Raw genomic sequence first — 18040 nt, 5'->3', positions numbered from 1 at the left:
AATCTAACCTAAAGTAAATTTTCTAAATTTAAGTTGAACTCAAATTTCATATCACAAACTTTTTAACTCAATTATACCTCGAGCTGAACTAGTAATTAATATATTTGATATGTACTCAATCGTGTTTATGCTAATAAAAAGTTTGATAAAAGTGATATAAGATTAATTTATCAATTATCTATCCGATAATTTTTATATTCATATAGTCTAAAACACTTAGTGTATTAGTATTATGTTTTATGCAAAAATTGAATATTACATTTCATATCAACATGAAAAATACGAAAAATAATTTTTTAGTTTTTGTTAAACCCATATATAAATTTTATTAAAATTTTAACTCATGTTACTTGCTTGTCTTTTTTTTATTATTTTCATATCATATTACTATATTATATTTTAAATTATCAAATCTATCCAACTTTTTAAAAGATTTGGATTGTAATACCTTCAATTGTTATAAGGTATATTTTTCACAATAAATTATCAATAATCATAATTTCATATTAGATTATTTAATTTAGTAATAAATATATATAATATTATAGAATAAATGGACAGATCATTTGACTAACTATCTGTAAATATGTTCAAATTATATTTATTTTTTTAATTTTAATAAACGATTATAAACAATATTTTAAGATTTTTTAATTAAACAAACATATCACAAATATAACAAAATTTATTCATATTTGATTCATTTGTAAAAATTAATATAATGTTTTACAAACAATTCGTGAATATTCTTGATTTTTGTTTATTTATTAAATTTAACAAATAATTATAAAGAATATTTCATGGTTCATTAATTACATTACCAGAATTATATTTAATACCAATAGAATTTTTTGACAAACTTTTTTCATAGATAATTACAAATAGAATACCAGCGAATTATCAATGAAGTTGAAAAGTGAAATTATCAATTTATTACCATTGAAATACTGATAATTTCCATCAATAAATACAAATGAAAATTTTTTGCATAAAAAAAAATACAAATGAAATAATTTCCATCAATAAATTTTTTGCATGTCTATCAAATTTTGATGCTGTACTTACGAATGAAAAATTATATAAATAACAATGTAGACACATTTTACCAATGGAATATCAAGAAAAAAATTTTGTTGATTAATAATTTTGGTGTAAAAATTTTTTTTAATTAATAAATAAAATTTTATATTTTGAAATTTTGAAATCCATTTTCATCGGTATTTCTTTGGTGATTTTCATTTAGGAATAAAATCCCTAACTCTTCTCTTATACATTTATCTCCCTCACTCACAGTTCTCTTTTCCCACCCCTTCCACTAGACCGTCATCCCTCTTTTCTATCCTCAATTCCTCCTCCGACAGCCTTTCTCCTCCACCGTTCACTGCTATAACATCATTTGTGACTGAGAACATCTCAAAAACGGGTAATCGAGGAAGCTTCAGGTGAAACTATATATATTTTTAAATTGATGCTTCTTTTAATCATTTTTAGAGCCACACAAGCACTAAAGGAGAAGAAATGAGATGCATAGGTGATGGGAGACGGGCATAATGGGTTGACAGCCGCGGCTTACTTGGCTCGTGGCAGCATGTCCGTTGCCGTGCTCGAGCAATACCTATCCATAGAAGCTTCAGGTGAAATTTTTTATTTTTTTAAATTTTTTGTTAATAATATGAGTTTTTATATGGCATTTAATTTGAAAAAAAGGAAAAATTAAAGAGACATGTTTGAATTTGTCAAAGCTAATAAGAACGACGTTTACTAATTGGCTGAACAATTTAAAGAAAAGTAAACTTCCGAGGAAAATGAAATCTATAATTTCTTTGATACTATGTGTGATGAATCATGCTCTCTTTTGAATGTCCACCATGTCTCAAATTTGTATTTTATTTTTATAGTCTCCTTCCAATTTTCAACAAATCAGACAGAACTTTGATGTTTTTTTCTAGGTTTTGATGTAACGGTAAAGTTGAAATTCATTTTAGCTTTTTAAATTTTCCATCAAGTATATTTTATATGCAATTTTAAACTTTGATTTGTGATGAACTAGAGCTAGTTAGAAAGTCGATTCAATTTGTTGAAACACCAAATCATCTTATTTGAGATATAGTATGGTAAAAAGGAAGTGAAAATGCTTGCTTATTATAAGCCAATAAATAACATATTTAAATTTGCTATATTCTTATTGAGGTTTGTTTGTAATGAATGAGTTGAGAATCTTTTGTTCTATTTCTAATTAAGGTCATGGCTATTTGAATTAATATATTTAACATCACTTAGTGTTAGCAATAAGCCATTTTACAATTTTATGAACCATTGTCAAATGTGAGTAGGTGTTTTTCATTGTCTATGCTTTTTATTGAATTTAACTTTTATTTCTAGTACTTAACTAATTCATCTGTAGGTTCTTTGTCTTCACTTTTCCTGCAATTCATCTATTAACTAATGCCTTCTAAGGGACCAAGGTCCAACCTTGAGCATATAACAAGAGCTAGGTGTCAAAAGCTAATAGTTTCTGAGGTTTTTATAGCTCTCTTTTGTGGTCTCTTATATTGTTATTATTGTTGTTAGTGTCATCATGCATGAGCATACATGCACATACTTAACCGTAAAGAAGTTTAAAGATGAAATCTTTGTGGAAACTTAACTTTTTTAAGAGTGAATTTATATTGAGTATTGGCTTAACTGTCATGAACATTTTGTTGTACATTAGTTTCTAAATTGTTTTTGGCTGGAAGCAATTAGTTGTTATTTTCTAATACAAGTGAGGTTTTCTTTTGACTTGTGCTTTTTAAGTTTCATTAGCAATTATAGTTTGAATCCATCTCCTAATTGTAAATAAAATCCAGTTTTATAAATGTTCTTCAAGAATATCTACCTACACATAAATGAGTAAATCTTTCAAGAATGTGAAAAGAAGAATTCCATACTCTAAACACTTGGTGATGTGTGTCAATTTGCTTGGCATTAGTGCTAACATGGTGCTTGTCCAAGATGAATTTTGTTTTGTTCTGCATATTCTGCTTGGCATCATTTTGTTTTGTTTCCAAGCCTATCATTTATCTTGGCTTTTTGTTTGCTTAATATGGTTTTGCGTTATATCTTGTATGCATCCAAAAATTATGATTTTTTAGTTCATTTCACATGATTTTACTTTAATATTATTTTTAATAAAGCTTCCAAATTTGTTATGGAAATAGATTGCTCTAGTAATTGAGCCCAAGAATACGGAAGCAAGTCCTATGTACAGACAAGTTTAGGAGGTGTGGCCAACGGCCAATGTCAAGTTCAATTGCTTTGGTTGGAATTTTGTACTGATAAATTTTTTATTAGCTTGATTTAGAGTTTGTAAGTTCTCTTGGTGATGCTGCTAAAAAATGTTAATTGTTTTGTTTTGTGAAAAGGAAGTTAATGATTGAATAAAATGAGAGAATTTATAAACAAAGTAGAATTATATATGATTAAAAACCAAGTATTACCGATGGAAATATTAACTATTAGCAATGGAATTTTAACTATTAAAGATGGAGTTTTTTTTTTTTAACAAAATTGAAAAAAAAAAATTATTAATACAAACAAAAAATAAAATATTATAAAAAAAAATTTCATCAATAATACTTCATTTATTGATAGCATTAAACAAACAAATCATAAATATAACAAAAATTATTTATGTTTAGTTTGTTTACATCTCTAATAATATATTTTTAAAAAATAAGTTACAGTTCTTCCGAAATAAAAAAATTTTGAAAGTGTTTATGCACTCGGAATTGTATACTAGATTGATAATCAATAAAAAGATTAACTTTACTCAACAAATAAAAGGAGTATCATGATCACACCATAACGATTCTCATCAATTCTCTCAAATAACTTATCAGATTCTGTTTAGAGAGCTCTGTAAATGTTAAGCTACATGAAAAATGGCAAGTTTTTCTTAAATGTCAAGATTAAACTTACAATTTCACAATTTATCTCATTTTCTTATAAAAAAAAAAAAAAGAGAGATTATTTTTTAATTAAAAGTTTCTAATAGCTTTCTTTTCTAACATTTTTTAGTCCAATTTAAACAAGTTATACAATTAACAAGAATTACCACTGGATCTTGATACAAACTTGAAAAAGTAATAGATAAGAATAATAGAATGGAACCTGAGTTTTAATAATCTGTTAAGTATCAAATTTAAAATTAATTGATAATAGTTAAAAAGGAGTCCAACTTGACTTTAAAACCAAAAAAAATTCAATATTTAATGAAAATGAGATAACATTACTTTAACAATGGAGTGCTTGGGAAGGTTAGGGGAGACTTGTATAGAGAAAACTTGACCAACTAGACCCTTTCTTTTCCCCACTTTTCTGATCCAGCTTGACTAATTCAGGTTTTTTCTTTTTCTTTTGATCCATTTTATGGAATACAATATGGATTGCAACCTTCTTCTTTGAATCAAATATATATATATATATATATATATACACTATGGAATGTAAAGTTTGATCAATCAAATTAAAAAAATCAAATTTGATTTAATCCATTTTGGATGGAATATTCTATTTTAATCCATAGATGATTAAAATTACATAAAAATATAATAAAGTGATAAAATTATACCAAAAAAAGTAAAACATATATGGGATTCTAAGTTTTGACTTCTAATATCAAGATTAATTCTACTTTTGCAAGAAATGACTAAGACTGCTAAGCTGAACATATACACATACCATTTCAATCCAACATTTTCCATCAACTTAGTTGTTTTCATTTATTTGTATTCTAGTAAGTATTTAACTCAGTAAGATCCCTTCTTTAACTAAAGAACATCAACTAGGGAAACTTAGTTTTGACAAGCTGTTTGGAAAAAAAAAATCAATCTAATTGAATGAAATTAAGATGCATGGAATTCTTATAGCAATTCTTATGCCACAAATTAATATGTGACTTCTCTTATGTCTAGAGGGAGGAAGAAATGCTATTCAACTGATATTCAGAATTGATGAATTTTCAAGTGACTTCCTTACAGAAACACAATGATAATTAAAATGTGCGTATTGATGTTTTAAAAGATCCTTGTTTTCAGTCCGCCAGTGGAAAGGACAACAAACCATAAACTTTTAGCTGATAAAAACAAGACATAAATAAACAGGAATGCAGTCTTATGTACCCGCATAGAAATTTGCATTCTAATATGATCGCAATACTTGTCTTCAAGTCTATGAAGTTGGGTGAATGGTTTGTGAAATGCTGCAGCAAATTGGCAGCTGCTTCATTCACTTGCATCTTCTGAAACTCACATTCATTTCCTCATCTCCCTCCTCCGAAAAGGTGTGTTATCCACTCCATAGTCCACGCCACTCTATATTACTACCAATTGGCCATGTTGTTTGCTGAGCTGTAGTAGAGTCTTCCACTATATTTTCATCAATTGATCGGATTGCCTGCAAAACAAATTAAAGCATGGCGTGTGAAGAACCAGAAGCATGTATAATTCAGTAAATTGAAATAATAGCGCAATAAGGACCATTGAATGAACCCAATAAGAAAGATTGCCACCCAATAGAACAGGGAATTAATATTGCCAGCCAACTGCATTTTCAATTTCATTAGGAATTTAAAAAAACACATGGATGACATAATTCAATTGAAATCCATAACAAGTTCCCTTGAACAGACGAGATTAATATTGCATAATCAGTAAAGCTGAAAGAGGAAATGAAAGCATGAAAAATGTAAAACAGATGAACCTCTCTGTTCAAAAGTTTATCCAAGTCCAGCTATACAAAAGCAGGGCAGCTTTTGATACTTTTATATTGAGAGTTAGGGAGCGTAGCGTACCTCTGTTTTGGCATGCCCAGATTCCTCTGAATCAACACTAAAGCTTGTGGATATATTCGGACAACCTCTTACAGTTAAATCATACAAAGATGGGAATACGAAATGATAACCCACAGGGCCGAACCTCACAAGGTTTGGTAGTTTCGAAAGATCTAAGGTGGCCAATTGAGGTAGCTGTATCACTTTTTCTTTTTCCTCGCTACCATTTGCCTCATCTCCTGATTGTTCAAATACTTGTTCTAATTTGGAGACTTTGTGAACACTTAGAAATTTTAGTCTTGGAAGGCCATGAGCAACACTCACCGGAAAGAGACATTTCAAGTTTTCACATGAAGAAAGGCGTATTTCAATCAGATTAGGGAAGCATATAAATTGGAGATGATGACCTTGTGATGAAGTTTGACCATCCTTTTCAATAATTTGCTCCAAGTCCTCACACTCATTTATGCATAAAAAGCTCAATTGTGGCAAATTCCGAGCGATGGTAGGTGATAAGATATATCTTATCCTTCTGCAACTACCGACCCACAATTGAGTGAGGTTTTGAAAGTTGACAACTTCGACGGGATCTTTCCATACCACCCACAATTCAGGTAGATCATACAATCTTAGTAGCCTCAAACTCTGAAAAATTATATCCATCATCAAATAACTCTTCAAAATTAATGATAGTTAAATATTTCATGTTTGGTAATTTTTGTCCCAATTTAGGAACTATTATATTGCACGATTGCTTCTTTTCTCTCATTTTCTTAAATTCTAACATATGTAATCATATCATTTAACTATTAATTCAAAAATGCAAAAAATAACTAAAAACTTATTTATTCTTTATTTTTAAATTTTATATAAAATTTTGATTTTAACAATCTTATCATTAAATTAAATATATAGCTTTAAAGGTCCATTTAAATCATGATTAAATGAAACGACAAATATAAATAAATCTAATGTGAATTAAGTTTAAAATTTAAATTTCTTAATTTTTTTATTCTAATCAATTAAAATTTAAAAAAATTCTTAATTTAGGATCATATCTCTTATAATTATTATAGTACAATTAACTACTCATAATTTAATATTATGCAGGGCCCATCAAAAAATTGTTTAGAAGCCACATTTTAAATGGTGGCTACATAATTCTTAATTGTGATTGGTTAACTATAGTATAGTAAGAAAGATAATTATAAATGAAATACTCTCAATTCATTAATTTAAGTCAAAGACAAATAATTTAATTAAAATATAAAACAACAGTTTTGAAAAGATTAGTTCTATATCATGAATAAAAATGAATCCATATGAAACGTTTAAAAACACAAAGTACATACTACATATGGCTTTTCAATATATCTAAGAAATAAAGTTTGTTTTAAGAATTATGATTAAAGAAATATATTGTCTTATATGCGTTAAAATATTTACAAAAATATTATTACTTTTAATTAATTTTTTTATTTGGTTTAATTTTTAACTCAAAACTAAATTATTAATTCAGTTTGGTTTGAAAAGTTTTTGGCGTTAAACTAAACTGAGCCAAATCATCTAGTTCAGCTTGGTTTTTCTGTTTTGACCAAATAAAGCTCACACTACTCTCAATAGTGCTAAATGGTGATATTAAGGGTTTTTTAGTTCATGTTATTAATTATTTATGTTTTTATGGGAAGAAATAACAAATTTCTGTGCTACCATGCTATTATTTCTAGACTCCCTGATATGCATGTCAGGGATAGGGAATCCTTAGAAAACCAGAGTAATATTGTTCTGTAGCCCTGTTATGCCAGCAATAGGGAATTCTTAGAAAACCAGAACCCAATAGGGAATACTTAGAAAATCTCGCAGATCTTTTTGGATATTTCATTTGAGTGACTTGAAAAATAATGCATTAAGATAAGTGGGTTAATCGGACAGAAAATCATCATTAAGATATGAAATGCATTTTTTCAATGCATTTCATTAGTACAAATGCAATTTAATAATTATTTATTAAATTAATTTTTATTGATTTAAATAATAAAACATTGATTTAGTGGTAAAAAAAAATTCAAAAATTTGATGTTTTAAATTTAAATCTTATTATTTAGGGCCTTGATTTAATTTTATGTTAAATGTATCTTATTTATAATTTATTGATTTTTTAAGTGAAATATTTAAATATAATTATAATTTCTTTATTATTAATTTTCATAAAAAATTCTATACTCGCAATCGTAATTAGTAAAATCAAAACTACTTTTAATATTAAAAAATATTAGATAAATAATGCTAAGTAGTATGAACAATATGTTTTTATGAGAAGAAATAACAAATTTGTGATATTAATCATTTAAGGCTTTTTTTATGAGAAGAAATGACTATTTAGCATTTTATGCAATAATTAATTGAACTTAAAATGAAATCTCCTAGCCACATATTTCCTAAAAACTCAATCTCCTAAAACATTAAAATAACTAAATGCGATAGATATAAACAACTCAATAATCTAAATATAGTAAATTCCTAAAAATTGAAAACAAAAAGTAATAACATATTTAGAATGGACAATTCCTACTTCAAATATAAAGAAACAGACAACTAGAAAAGAAAATGTAAAAAAAAATTAAAGTAAATTACACCATACATCCATGATTTTTGTGCAATATTTCATTTTCATTCATGATTTTAATTAGAACTCAAAATTTTCATTCACGAGTTTTTTTAAAATATTTTAAATTCATCAATTTCAACAATCAATCATTAAAATTTAACTAAATTTGTTATCTCAAAATATTGTCTGTGTGTATGTATAACTATGTAAACATGCACGTGATAAAAAAGTGAATTTTTTTTTTTAACTTTTTAAGTTGAAATTCTTATCCTATGCACATCCATGTGACATTAAAATGGATTTGTTCCACTAATTTTTTAATAATAATTGGTGTAATAAATAATTTTAAAATATTTTAAAAGCTGTAAATGAAAAAATTGAGTTTCAAAATATTGTGGATGAAAGTAAAATAATATTACACAAAGCTTCTAGATGCTTGATGCATTTTAATAATGACAGCTATTTTAAAAATCCACAATTGAAATTTTAATTATCACTACTTAAGTAGGGAGAAGAAGATTTCACATTAGTTTTACCCAAAGTGATACAAAATCTATCTTTTAAGTATTGTAGCACTTGAAACTTTTTGGTCACCAATTTATCAAGAAAAAAATTTTAGTCAACGACACACAACGTAGTCAAATTATTTTACTTCGTGTTTGTATCTAAAGATAAAAAATTAGAAAAAAGGTTTTATTTCAGAAAAAAAGAATTCTCTCTTCCAATTTAAATGAATTAAGTTTCCATTTTTTTTATTTCCGCTCTCTTATCTATTCTTCCATTCTTTATATTCCTCCTGTAAAGTATAGTTGAAAGAGTAAACACAAATAAATAGGCTTACCTGTATTTTAGCTGAAATGATAAAAGGAGTCAATTGTGGACAATCTTCCACACACAACTCTTGTAAAGATGGCAGCGTGAGTACAATGTCATTTCCATCCCTTCCTTTTAATTCAGGCAAACCATGCAATGAAACCTTATGCAGCTGTGGAAGACCTTCAGCCATTGAGATTGGAAAAGTATATTCCAATCGAGAGCAATCCCAAATCTTAAGTGTTGTCAATTTCTCCAAAATTTGACCATGTGACAGTGAGGAAAGAGATGTCATGTTATTGCAGCCACACACATATACTTCGCTTAGACTTTGGAGATTGATGTTTGACACTTTCGTTTTGGGAATTATTTCTTCCAATTCCAAGCAGTTGGATATGTCCAGCACTTCCAGTTGCCCGAGACTTTCAGCAACAGACGTTGGGAAGAGATATCTCAATTTATTGCACTTGTCTATTCTTACAACCTTCAAACTTTGTAAGCTTACATGATGACTGGTTCCTTCTTGTATGCTCCTCACTTCAGCAATCTGAAATAGCACTTGCATCTCATCATAAATGCCATAAACAGTGATTAAAATTTGACAAACTATATCATCTCCAAATCATGTGTATGTATGTCCATGATGGTGTTCTTAGACTTTTTAAGTTAAAACTCATGTCATATGCACATCCATTAAATTTTTAATAATGATTGGAATAATAGATGAATTTAAAATATTTTAAAAGGTTTCATTCTATTAAATTTTTAAAAATGATTGGAATAATAGATGAACTTAAAACATTTTAAAAAGTCGTACACAAAAAAAAATTAAGTTTTATAATATCGTAGATGAAAGTAAAACAATATTGCACAAAACTTATAGAGGAAAGTAAAATAAAAAAAGCTATCTTAAAATTCCACGACTGATCTTTAAATGATCATTGTTTAAGTAGTGAAGAAGTAGATTTACGTTAGTTTTACACAAAGTGATACAAAGTCTATCTTTTAAATATTGTAGCTCTTAGACTTGAACTTTTCGAACACCAGTTTATCAAGAAAAAAAATTATGTCCACAACATTAACACTATGTTTAATGGTTGGAAGAAAAATAAAGAGAGGGAAAAAGGGTGAGGAAAGCAAAAATAAATGATAGAAAAGAAAATTAATTTTCTTTTTTATTGTTTGGTACCAAAGATAAATCAAAAAAAGAAAAAAGAAAAAGGATTAGAAGAAAAATTATTTTAAAAAAGGTTTTATTAAGTATAAAAGAATGTTTTTCTCCCAATTTAAAAGGATTAAATTTTGATCGATTTTGTTTTTCTTTCCACTCTCTATTTAAAAGTGTTGTCAATTTCTCCAAACTTTGACCATGCGACAATGAGGAAAGAGATGTCAAGTTACTGCAGCCACTTACAAAACCTTCCCTTGGACTTGGGAGATTGATGGTTGACACTTCCGTTTTGGGAATTATTTCTTCCAATTCCAAGCAGTCGGATATGTACAGTTCTTCCAGTTGTCCAAGACTTTGAGCAACAGACGTGGGGAACAGATATCTCAATTTATTGCACTTGTCTATTGTTACAACCTTCAAACTTTGTAAGCTTACATGATGACTGGGTCCTTGTTGTATGCTCCTCAATTCAGCAGTCTGAAATAGCACTTGCATCTCATCATAAATTCAATAATGCTAAATGGTGATATTAAGGGTTTTTTAGTTCATAGTATTAATTATTCTTTTTTATGAGAAGAAATGACCATTTAGCATTGTATGTAATAATTAATTGAACTTAAAATGAAATCACCTAGCTAGATATTTCCTAAAAACGCAATCTCCTATAACATTAAAATAACTAAATGAAATCAATTTAGACAACTCAAGAAACTAATTATAGTAATCTCCTAAAAATTGAAAACAAGTAGTAATAACATATTTGGAATGGACAATACATTCTTCAAATATAAAGAGAAAGACAACTAGCAAAGAAAATGTCGATGAAAATTAGAGTGAATTACATCACGCATTTATGATTTTTGTAAAATATTTCATTTCATTCACGGTTTTAATTAAAACTCAAAATTTTTATTCACGAGTTTTTAAATTCAAATTCATCAATTTGAACAATCAATCATTAAATTTTGACTAAATTTATCATCTCAAAATATTTTTTGTGCGTATGTGTATATAACTATGTAAACTTGCACGTGATAAAAAGGTGAGAGTTTTTAAACTTTTTAAGTTGAAATTCATGTCATATGCACATCTATTAAATTTTTAACAATGTTGGAATAATAGATGAATTTAAAATATTTTAAAAGGTTGTGTTCTATTAAATTTTTAATAATGATTGGAATAATAGATGAACTTAAAACATTTTAAAAAGTTGTAGATGAAAAAAATTGAATTTTATAATAACGTATATGAAAGTAAAATAATATTACACATAATTTATAAATGAAAGTAAAATAAAGAAAGCTATCGTAAAATTTCACAATTGAGCTTTAAATAATCATTGTTTAAGTAGCGAAGAAGTAAGTTTACGTTAATTTTATGCAAAATGATACAAAGTCTATCTTTTAAATATTGTAACTCTTGGACTTGAACTTTTCGAACACCAATTTATGAAGAAAAAAATAAATTCTGCCGACGACATTAACACCATGTTTAATTGGTTGGAAGAAAAATAAAGGGAGGGAAAATGGTGAGGAAAGCAAAAAGAAATGATAGAAAAAAAAATTAATTTTCTTGTTTATTGTTTGGTACCAAAGATAAAAGAAAAAAGAAAAAGGATCAGAAGAAAAACTATTAAAAACAAGGTTTTATTAAGTATAAAAAAAATGTTTTTCTCCCAATTTAAAAGGATTAAATTTTGATCGATTTTTTTTTCTTTCCACTCTCTATTCTTCCACTCTTTTCCACTCCATCCAACCAAGCACAGTTGCAAGAGTAAAAGAAAAAAATACAAATAAATAGGCTTACCTGTATTTCAGCCGAAATGATAAATTGTGTACACTCTCTCATTTTCAACTCTTGTAAAGATGGCAGCGTGAGTACAACGTCATTTCCTTCCCTTCCTTTAAATTCAGGCAAACCTTCCAATGTAACCTTATTCAGCTGTGGAAGACCTTCAGCCATTGAGATTGGAAAAGTATATTCCAATCGAAAGCAATTCCGAATCGTAAGTGTTGTCAATTTCTCTAAACTTTGACCATGCGACAATGAGGAAAGGGATGTCAAGTTATTGCAGCCACTTACTTCTACTTCCCTTAGACTTTGGAGATTGATGTTTGACACTTCCGTTTTGGGAATTATTTCTTCCAATTCCAAGCAGTAGGATATGTCCAGTGTTTCCAGTTGTCCGAGACTTTCAGTAACAGACGTTGGGAAGAGATATCTCAATTTATTGCAGTTGTCTATTCTTACAAGCTTCAAGCTTTGTAAGCTTACACGATGACTGGGTCCTTGCTGTATGCTCCTCAATTCAGCAATCTGAAATAGCACTTGCATCTCATTACAAGATTCAACTTCCAACCATTCAAGACTTTGTAGAATTGGAATTGCATTGGTTAGCACCTGCTGCTTTGTAGTATCAATGAGACATTTCATATGCTCGCAACTCTCAATACCCAGAGAAGTCAGCTTACTGAATACCACTTGGCCCGACTCCAAGCTTGGAACAAGATTTGGGTAACCCACCATATCTTTCAGATTAAGAGATTCTGTATCCCCAAATAACTGCTTGCATGCCTCTATTACAGACCCCTCAATCTTTAAAGATCTCGAGAATGGGCAGATCTCAGAGAACATCTTCAATCCATAAAATTCAGAAAAGCCAAAGCCAACGCGTACATAAAACCTTTGTAATTTACAGAACACAAAGTCTCTTGGAATATCTTCAGAAGAAACCTCTAAAGATAATACAATCAAGTTTGAGAAGGAATTCAACTCTGATAGACTGGCAAATCTTTCTTCTCGAACTGTACTCTCAGTGGCCCATTTTAATAATTGACAACCATGCAAGTATAGTTCTTCTAATTTGGACAATCTAGATATTAACTGAGAAGGGATTCTCTGTAGTTGTACACAATATGATAAATCCAACAATTTAAGATTATCCAAATCACCTATTTCTTCTGGCAATTCATTGATATCAGAGCAACTAAATGAAAGAACTTCAAGTTTCTTCGACTTCCCAAGCACTGAGATGTCTAAGAGTTTGCAACTTTCCAAATGTAGAGTTGTAAGGTTTGTTTGAAACTGAAATGCATCCGGAGATATCAATCTAGAATTCAAAGCGCAAACTTTTAATGCTGTCATTCCTTCAAAGAATTCACTTGAAGTTGTCATCTTCCCATCTCCACCAAGTAAAAGAATTTTGAGATTTGGGCGCACCAATCCTTTAGGAAGTTCACCAATCCGACTAGTATTGAAGGAGACTGCTTCGTAAGACTCAAAACTTTCTTCCTTTGGCCACATTTCAACAACGTCAGATTTTATCATAAAAGAGAACTCCTTTCTGTTTGATGCTATCCACAAAGCAACGTCACGAACCAGGTCATGCATTTTAACATGCCATTCTCCACAATTTAACAACAAACAAGAATCCTTGAGGATGTCCATCGCTGCAAGCACTTCGCTTCTCACTTCTTCAATTGAGCCCACACCTTTATGCAACTCTAGTCCCCATGCATATCTCACCAAGTCTTCTACATAAATCTCGTAATCTTCAGGAAATAAGGAACACAACAAGAAACACATCTTGGTCTCCGTATCCTTCAGATAATCAAAACTTACCTCAAGACATTCGTAAGCATTTTGTTGATTTTGTTGATCAATGTCTTCGATGTCACCCAATCTACAGTTTTTGAGTCTCCGATCTGCTGCTTTCCACCTATGATGATTTTTACCTTTCAGAGCATTTGCCAATGTAACTATAGCTATGGGCAAACCTTTACATTTTTGGACAATTTTAGTTGCCACATTTTTAATAGCATCATCAGAAGAGTCGATTAGACCTGCTTTGGTGGCAAATAAATCCCAAGCTTCTTGGTCATCTAAAAAACCAAGTCGTATTTTCCTTTGACATTCCATAGCATCACATACTTGTTGACGGCGTGTTGTTAAAAGAATTTTGCAGCCTTTGTGATCCTCACCAATTGGAATTCCGATCCTCCTCTTTAAGTCAATTTCTGCCCAAACATCATCAAGGATTATTAGAATCCTTTTCACCTCCTTCAGTTTCGACCAGAATTCTTCTCTTGATATTCTTCCTTGTTCATTCTTCGTATAGAAATCCAAGTCTTTTGCAATTTCATCTTGAATTTTTTCAAAGTTTGGCTTTTGAGACACAGTACTAATCACAACTTTGTCAAACAGCTTTAATTGTTTGGCATAAGTTCCAACTTCACACACTAGGGATGTCTTGCCCACCCCTGCCATCCCCCACAATCCAATCATGCTGACCCGGTCATCCTTTAAAGCCTCAATGATATGATCTAAAGCAATATTTGAAGATTTAGAAACCATAAAATCCTTAGATGAAAGGAATTCTATGGTTGTAATTGTACTAGTAGAACGGTAGCCCACTCGTCCATGTTGACAAAAGTCACGAATCTCCGTTAGAAGTTCACAAGAAACAGGAGTGTTCTTCGTTGCTTTCTTACTTAATTGATACTGCCAACTCCAATTAGGACACAAGTTGAAACATCTCTTGTTTTGCTGCATTTCATTTTCCAGAGTTTCCATATGTAATAGGTTTTGGTCCGCCTTTGATAGCAAGTCTCTGACATCATCTTCAATTACTTGAAGTCGCCTTTCAGCATCCTCAATCACATGTTGCAGCCGAGCTTGTGCCATTTTTAGTTCTGCTTTTCTTTCCTTGAGCTTTTCAACATTGTCATGAAAATGCCGAATGTAATTAAGTTGACGTCCTACTGGCTTCGCCACCCAATCCACGAGCAGTGTTCCCATGCAGTTTGAAAGAACAGACTCACAAAACCCACCAGCCATTCTTGACAAGCTCAAGTTGAACAAACTTCTGCCAAGCATAAAAATATTGGCTATGAGATACGTTATGGTGATGATATTAAAAAGAAAATTAAAGAATAATGAAGAAGGTGAATTCTCTAAACATACCAAGCAAGGTGAAGTTAGTCCAAAGTGTGAAAACCAACTGCTTTTTCTTTAGTTTTCTGCCAAGTAACACTTTTTTAAGTACATAACAAGGCAAGATGAAGACAATTCGAAGTATGAGAACCAAATGCCTTTCTTCAGCGCTCTACCAAGCTGAAAACACGAGATAAAAAACAATATTTTTAAATAATTTATGAGGAAATATTACTCAGAAAACTTGAAATAAAAAAATTGCTGTTGATATGATAGAAAACTAAAAATTCATATCATACTACAACAATTAAGCAACGATTTTAAAAATGATTAATTACAGGTTTGGTCAACCAATTTTAGTTGATTTTTTATTTTGAACACCGAAATATGAAAAGTAATGATTTAGACACCAACATTACAAAGATTTGTTTCTTTGATAATAAAACCATTTAGGGTTAAATGTTGGATGTCGTTACTGCGAGATTTGTTTCTTATCCCAAAAAAATCAATTTGTTTCATTTTCCTACTTCTCTGGACTACCCTACTTCATTTAATTGCACCGCCATCGTTTTTCAAACTCCGATGTCGGACCATCCTTTGTCACTATCGTACGCCGGCCATCGGCAACGTTTTTCTTCCCAAAACTCACTCGAGTCTTCTTCCTTGATCCTCCTTTTCCTTATATCAGATCAAATTTTCCTAAAAACTCTAAGAAAGTCCTAAATTTAAAACCAAACCCAAGACCTTAAAAACTAGATACACCACCCTCAACCACTTATCACCACCAACGGCACCGTTTCCTCTTTCCTCTCATCCTGCTCTACCCCGTAACAAACTAGAGAAGCTCCAAAATCCCAAGATCAAAGACCCTAGAAACCAAAACGGCTACCTGCATCCGCCTTTCTACTCCCCTACAACCAATTTTTTGGTTATTTTTTTAATATTGACAAAAAAAGTTAAATGAATATTCTAACCTTACCACTTCCAGATAGAAGTAATAGATCCGAAGCTTTCAAGGGAAAATATGCTTGAGAAATAAATCCAAACCTTTTCAGATCTGATCTGCTTCACTGCAAAAATTGCAAATTAGATCAAAAATATGTAAGAAACAAACTTTATTTGTACAAAGAGAAAGCAACGGAAAAGTTGTTGCATTTACCTTACTTGGTGCATTCTAAATCTGCGAGAATTTATTCATGACGGATCATTGAAAACAAGCAAAGAAATTTGAAGATTGGATTTTTTTTTCCTCTTTCTTTTTTTATTTTTTATTTTTTAGATGAAAATGACAAACCAAGTGGAAACTAAAGAGAAAGAAAATATTGAAGAGTAGCTCTTTTTTTTTTTTTTTAAGTTACAAGGAAAGAAATGTAGAATCAAACAAAATTCAACTTAAGTTTTTTTTTTTTTTCTCTTTTTGAGTTGAAGGAAAAGCCAACAGAGTAGAAATCAACCTTAAAACTCTTGGCCAAAAGAAAAAGGAAATCAAGCTGGCACTTAAATGATCAAAAAGCTTGGAAATTGAAAAGAGAACGTTCATTTATCTACCCAGAAAATTCGAACAAAAGAGATTAACAGAACACTCAACTTCCGAGAGCAGAAATGGGTTTTTGTTTTTTTTTTTTTTTCTTTTGGAGGTTTTATGGGCAAAGGATTTGTTTCAAGATTAGCACATGAAATGTAGAGCAAGGAAGACTTAGTTTCTTTAAAGTCTTCCTCTTTTTCTTTTAATATTGTTATTCATTATTAAATTCCATAGTCTCCGATAAAAGCCATGTGACCGACGAAAGTCGTTACCCATCACTTCTTTATTTGTCGGGATCTTCTTTGTTTTATTCTTCCTTTCCTATCTAAGTAATGGAAGACAGCCCAAATATCAGTCTTTTTATTGGGGGAAATTTCCGAAATGTAACACAAATATTTCTTAATTCGTACTATATTAAAAATAATTAGTGAAAAAATAATATATTAATAAATAAAATTAAATTTTATTTTTATAATCGTAATGTTCAATGATCTTTATTCAAAATTATAATATATGTATAATTATTTTATAAAATATGTACATGCAAAAAATAAAATAAAATAATTACATTTTTGGATATTAATATTATACATATAAATTTAATTTTTTGATTAATTTAAATACAAATATTTCTTTCTAATTAATTTTTTATTATAATATCAAATAATAAATTTTTTTTTATTAAAACACTTTTGGTAGTTCGTCCTTATTTATAGAACTATTGTTTCATCTTCTTTATCTCCAATAAACGAAATTCACACCTAATTCAAAAGAATTTTTCATTAATAAATCATATTATTCCTAATTCGTGATAAAAAAAACTATTAAAACTGAAAAAGAGCTGGGCCTGAAAATATCTCGCCGTATTCACTAATTAATAATTAAATTAATTTTCATGATTCACTACATAAAAAAATTAAATTAATACCCAAAAAAGAAATTAAATTAGTAATATAATTTGAGTGAAGAATTGAGACATATTAAAAAGGTATATGATACAAATAAACAATAATACAATAAAATATAATCATGTTTTTCATACACTTTAAAATTATATATTAAGTTATTAGGAAACAATAATAATACCATTAAAATGGGGAAGCTTTTATCTAAGGCAGCTATTCATTAAGCCTTTTATGAAGGCTATACGTCCGTAAATTTCATTATTTTGTCCAAAAT

At 29.4% G+C, this 18040-nt stretch overlaps 1 protein-coding gene and 1 long non-coding RNA gene across 3 annotated transcripts in view; both read right to left on the bottom strand.

Moving 5' to 3' along the window:
• Window positions 1–18040, bottom strand: part of LOC111301715 (uncharacterized) — a 101913-nt gene that overhangs the window by 5341 nt on the left and 78532 nt on the right. The gene's annotated exons all lie outside the window — the stretch shown is intronic.
• Window positions 4941–17098, bottom strand: LOC149514600 (putative disease resistance protein At4g27220). 2 transcript variants are annotated; one of them, XM_089744500.1, is made up of 8 exons: window positions 16496–17098; window positions 16311–16406; window positions 15367–15516; window positions 12211–15268; window positions 10648–10881; window positions 9262–9780; window positions 5834–6457; window positions 4941–5436 (listed from the first exon to the last, which is right to left on the bottom strand). In XM_089744500.1, the coding sequence occupies exons 4-8, from the start codon at window positions 15238–15240 to the stop codon at window positions 5329–5331; spliced, it is 4515 nt and encodes a 1504-aa protein (XP_089600626.1). In that variant the 5' UTR covers window positions 15241–15268; window positions 15367–15516; window positions 16311–16406; window positions 16496–17098; the 3' UTR covers window positions 4941–5328. The 2 variants fall into 2 exon arrangements, with proteins under 2 accessions (XP_089600626.1, XP_089600625.1); XM_089744499.1 differs by having other exon boundaries at window positions 16316–16406.

This window comes from Durio zibethinus, chromosome 15 (genome assembly GCF_047325235.1).
Source record: "Durio zibethinus cultivar Kanyao isolate XHJ-2024 chromosome 15, ASM4732523v1, whole genome shotgun sequence".
Taxonomy (NCBI): Eukaryota; Viridiplantae; Streptophyta; class Magnoliopsida; order Malvales; family Malvaceae; genus Durio; species Durio zibethinus.
This window is presented reverse-complemented; position numbering and strand designations above follow the sequence as displayed.

Bases quoted from the DNA above. Each gene is read 5' to 3' on its own strand.
- LOC149514600 (XM_089744500.1), bottom strand. From the start codon at position 15,240: ATGGCTGGTGGGTTTTGTGAGTCTGTTCTTTCAAACTGCATGGGAACA. The intron at 10,882-12,210 runs GTAAGCCTATTT...GTGCTATTTCAG, and splicing joins TCATTTCGGCTGAAATACAG to ACTGCTGAATTGAGGAGCAT. The intron at 5,437-5,833 runs GTACGCTACGCT...TTTGTTTTGCAG, and splicing joins CTGGGCATGCCAAAACAGAG to GCAATCCGATCAATTGATGA.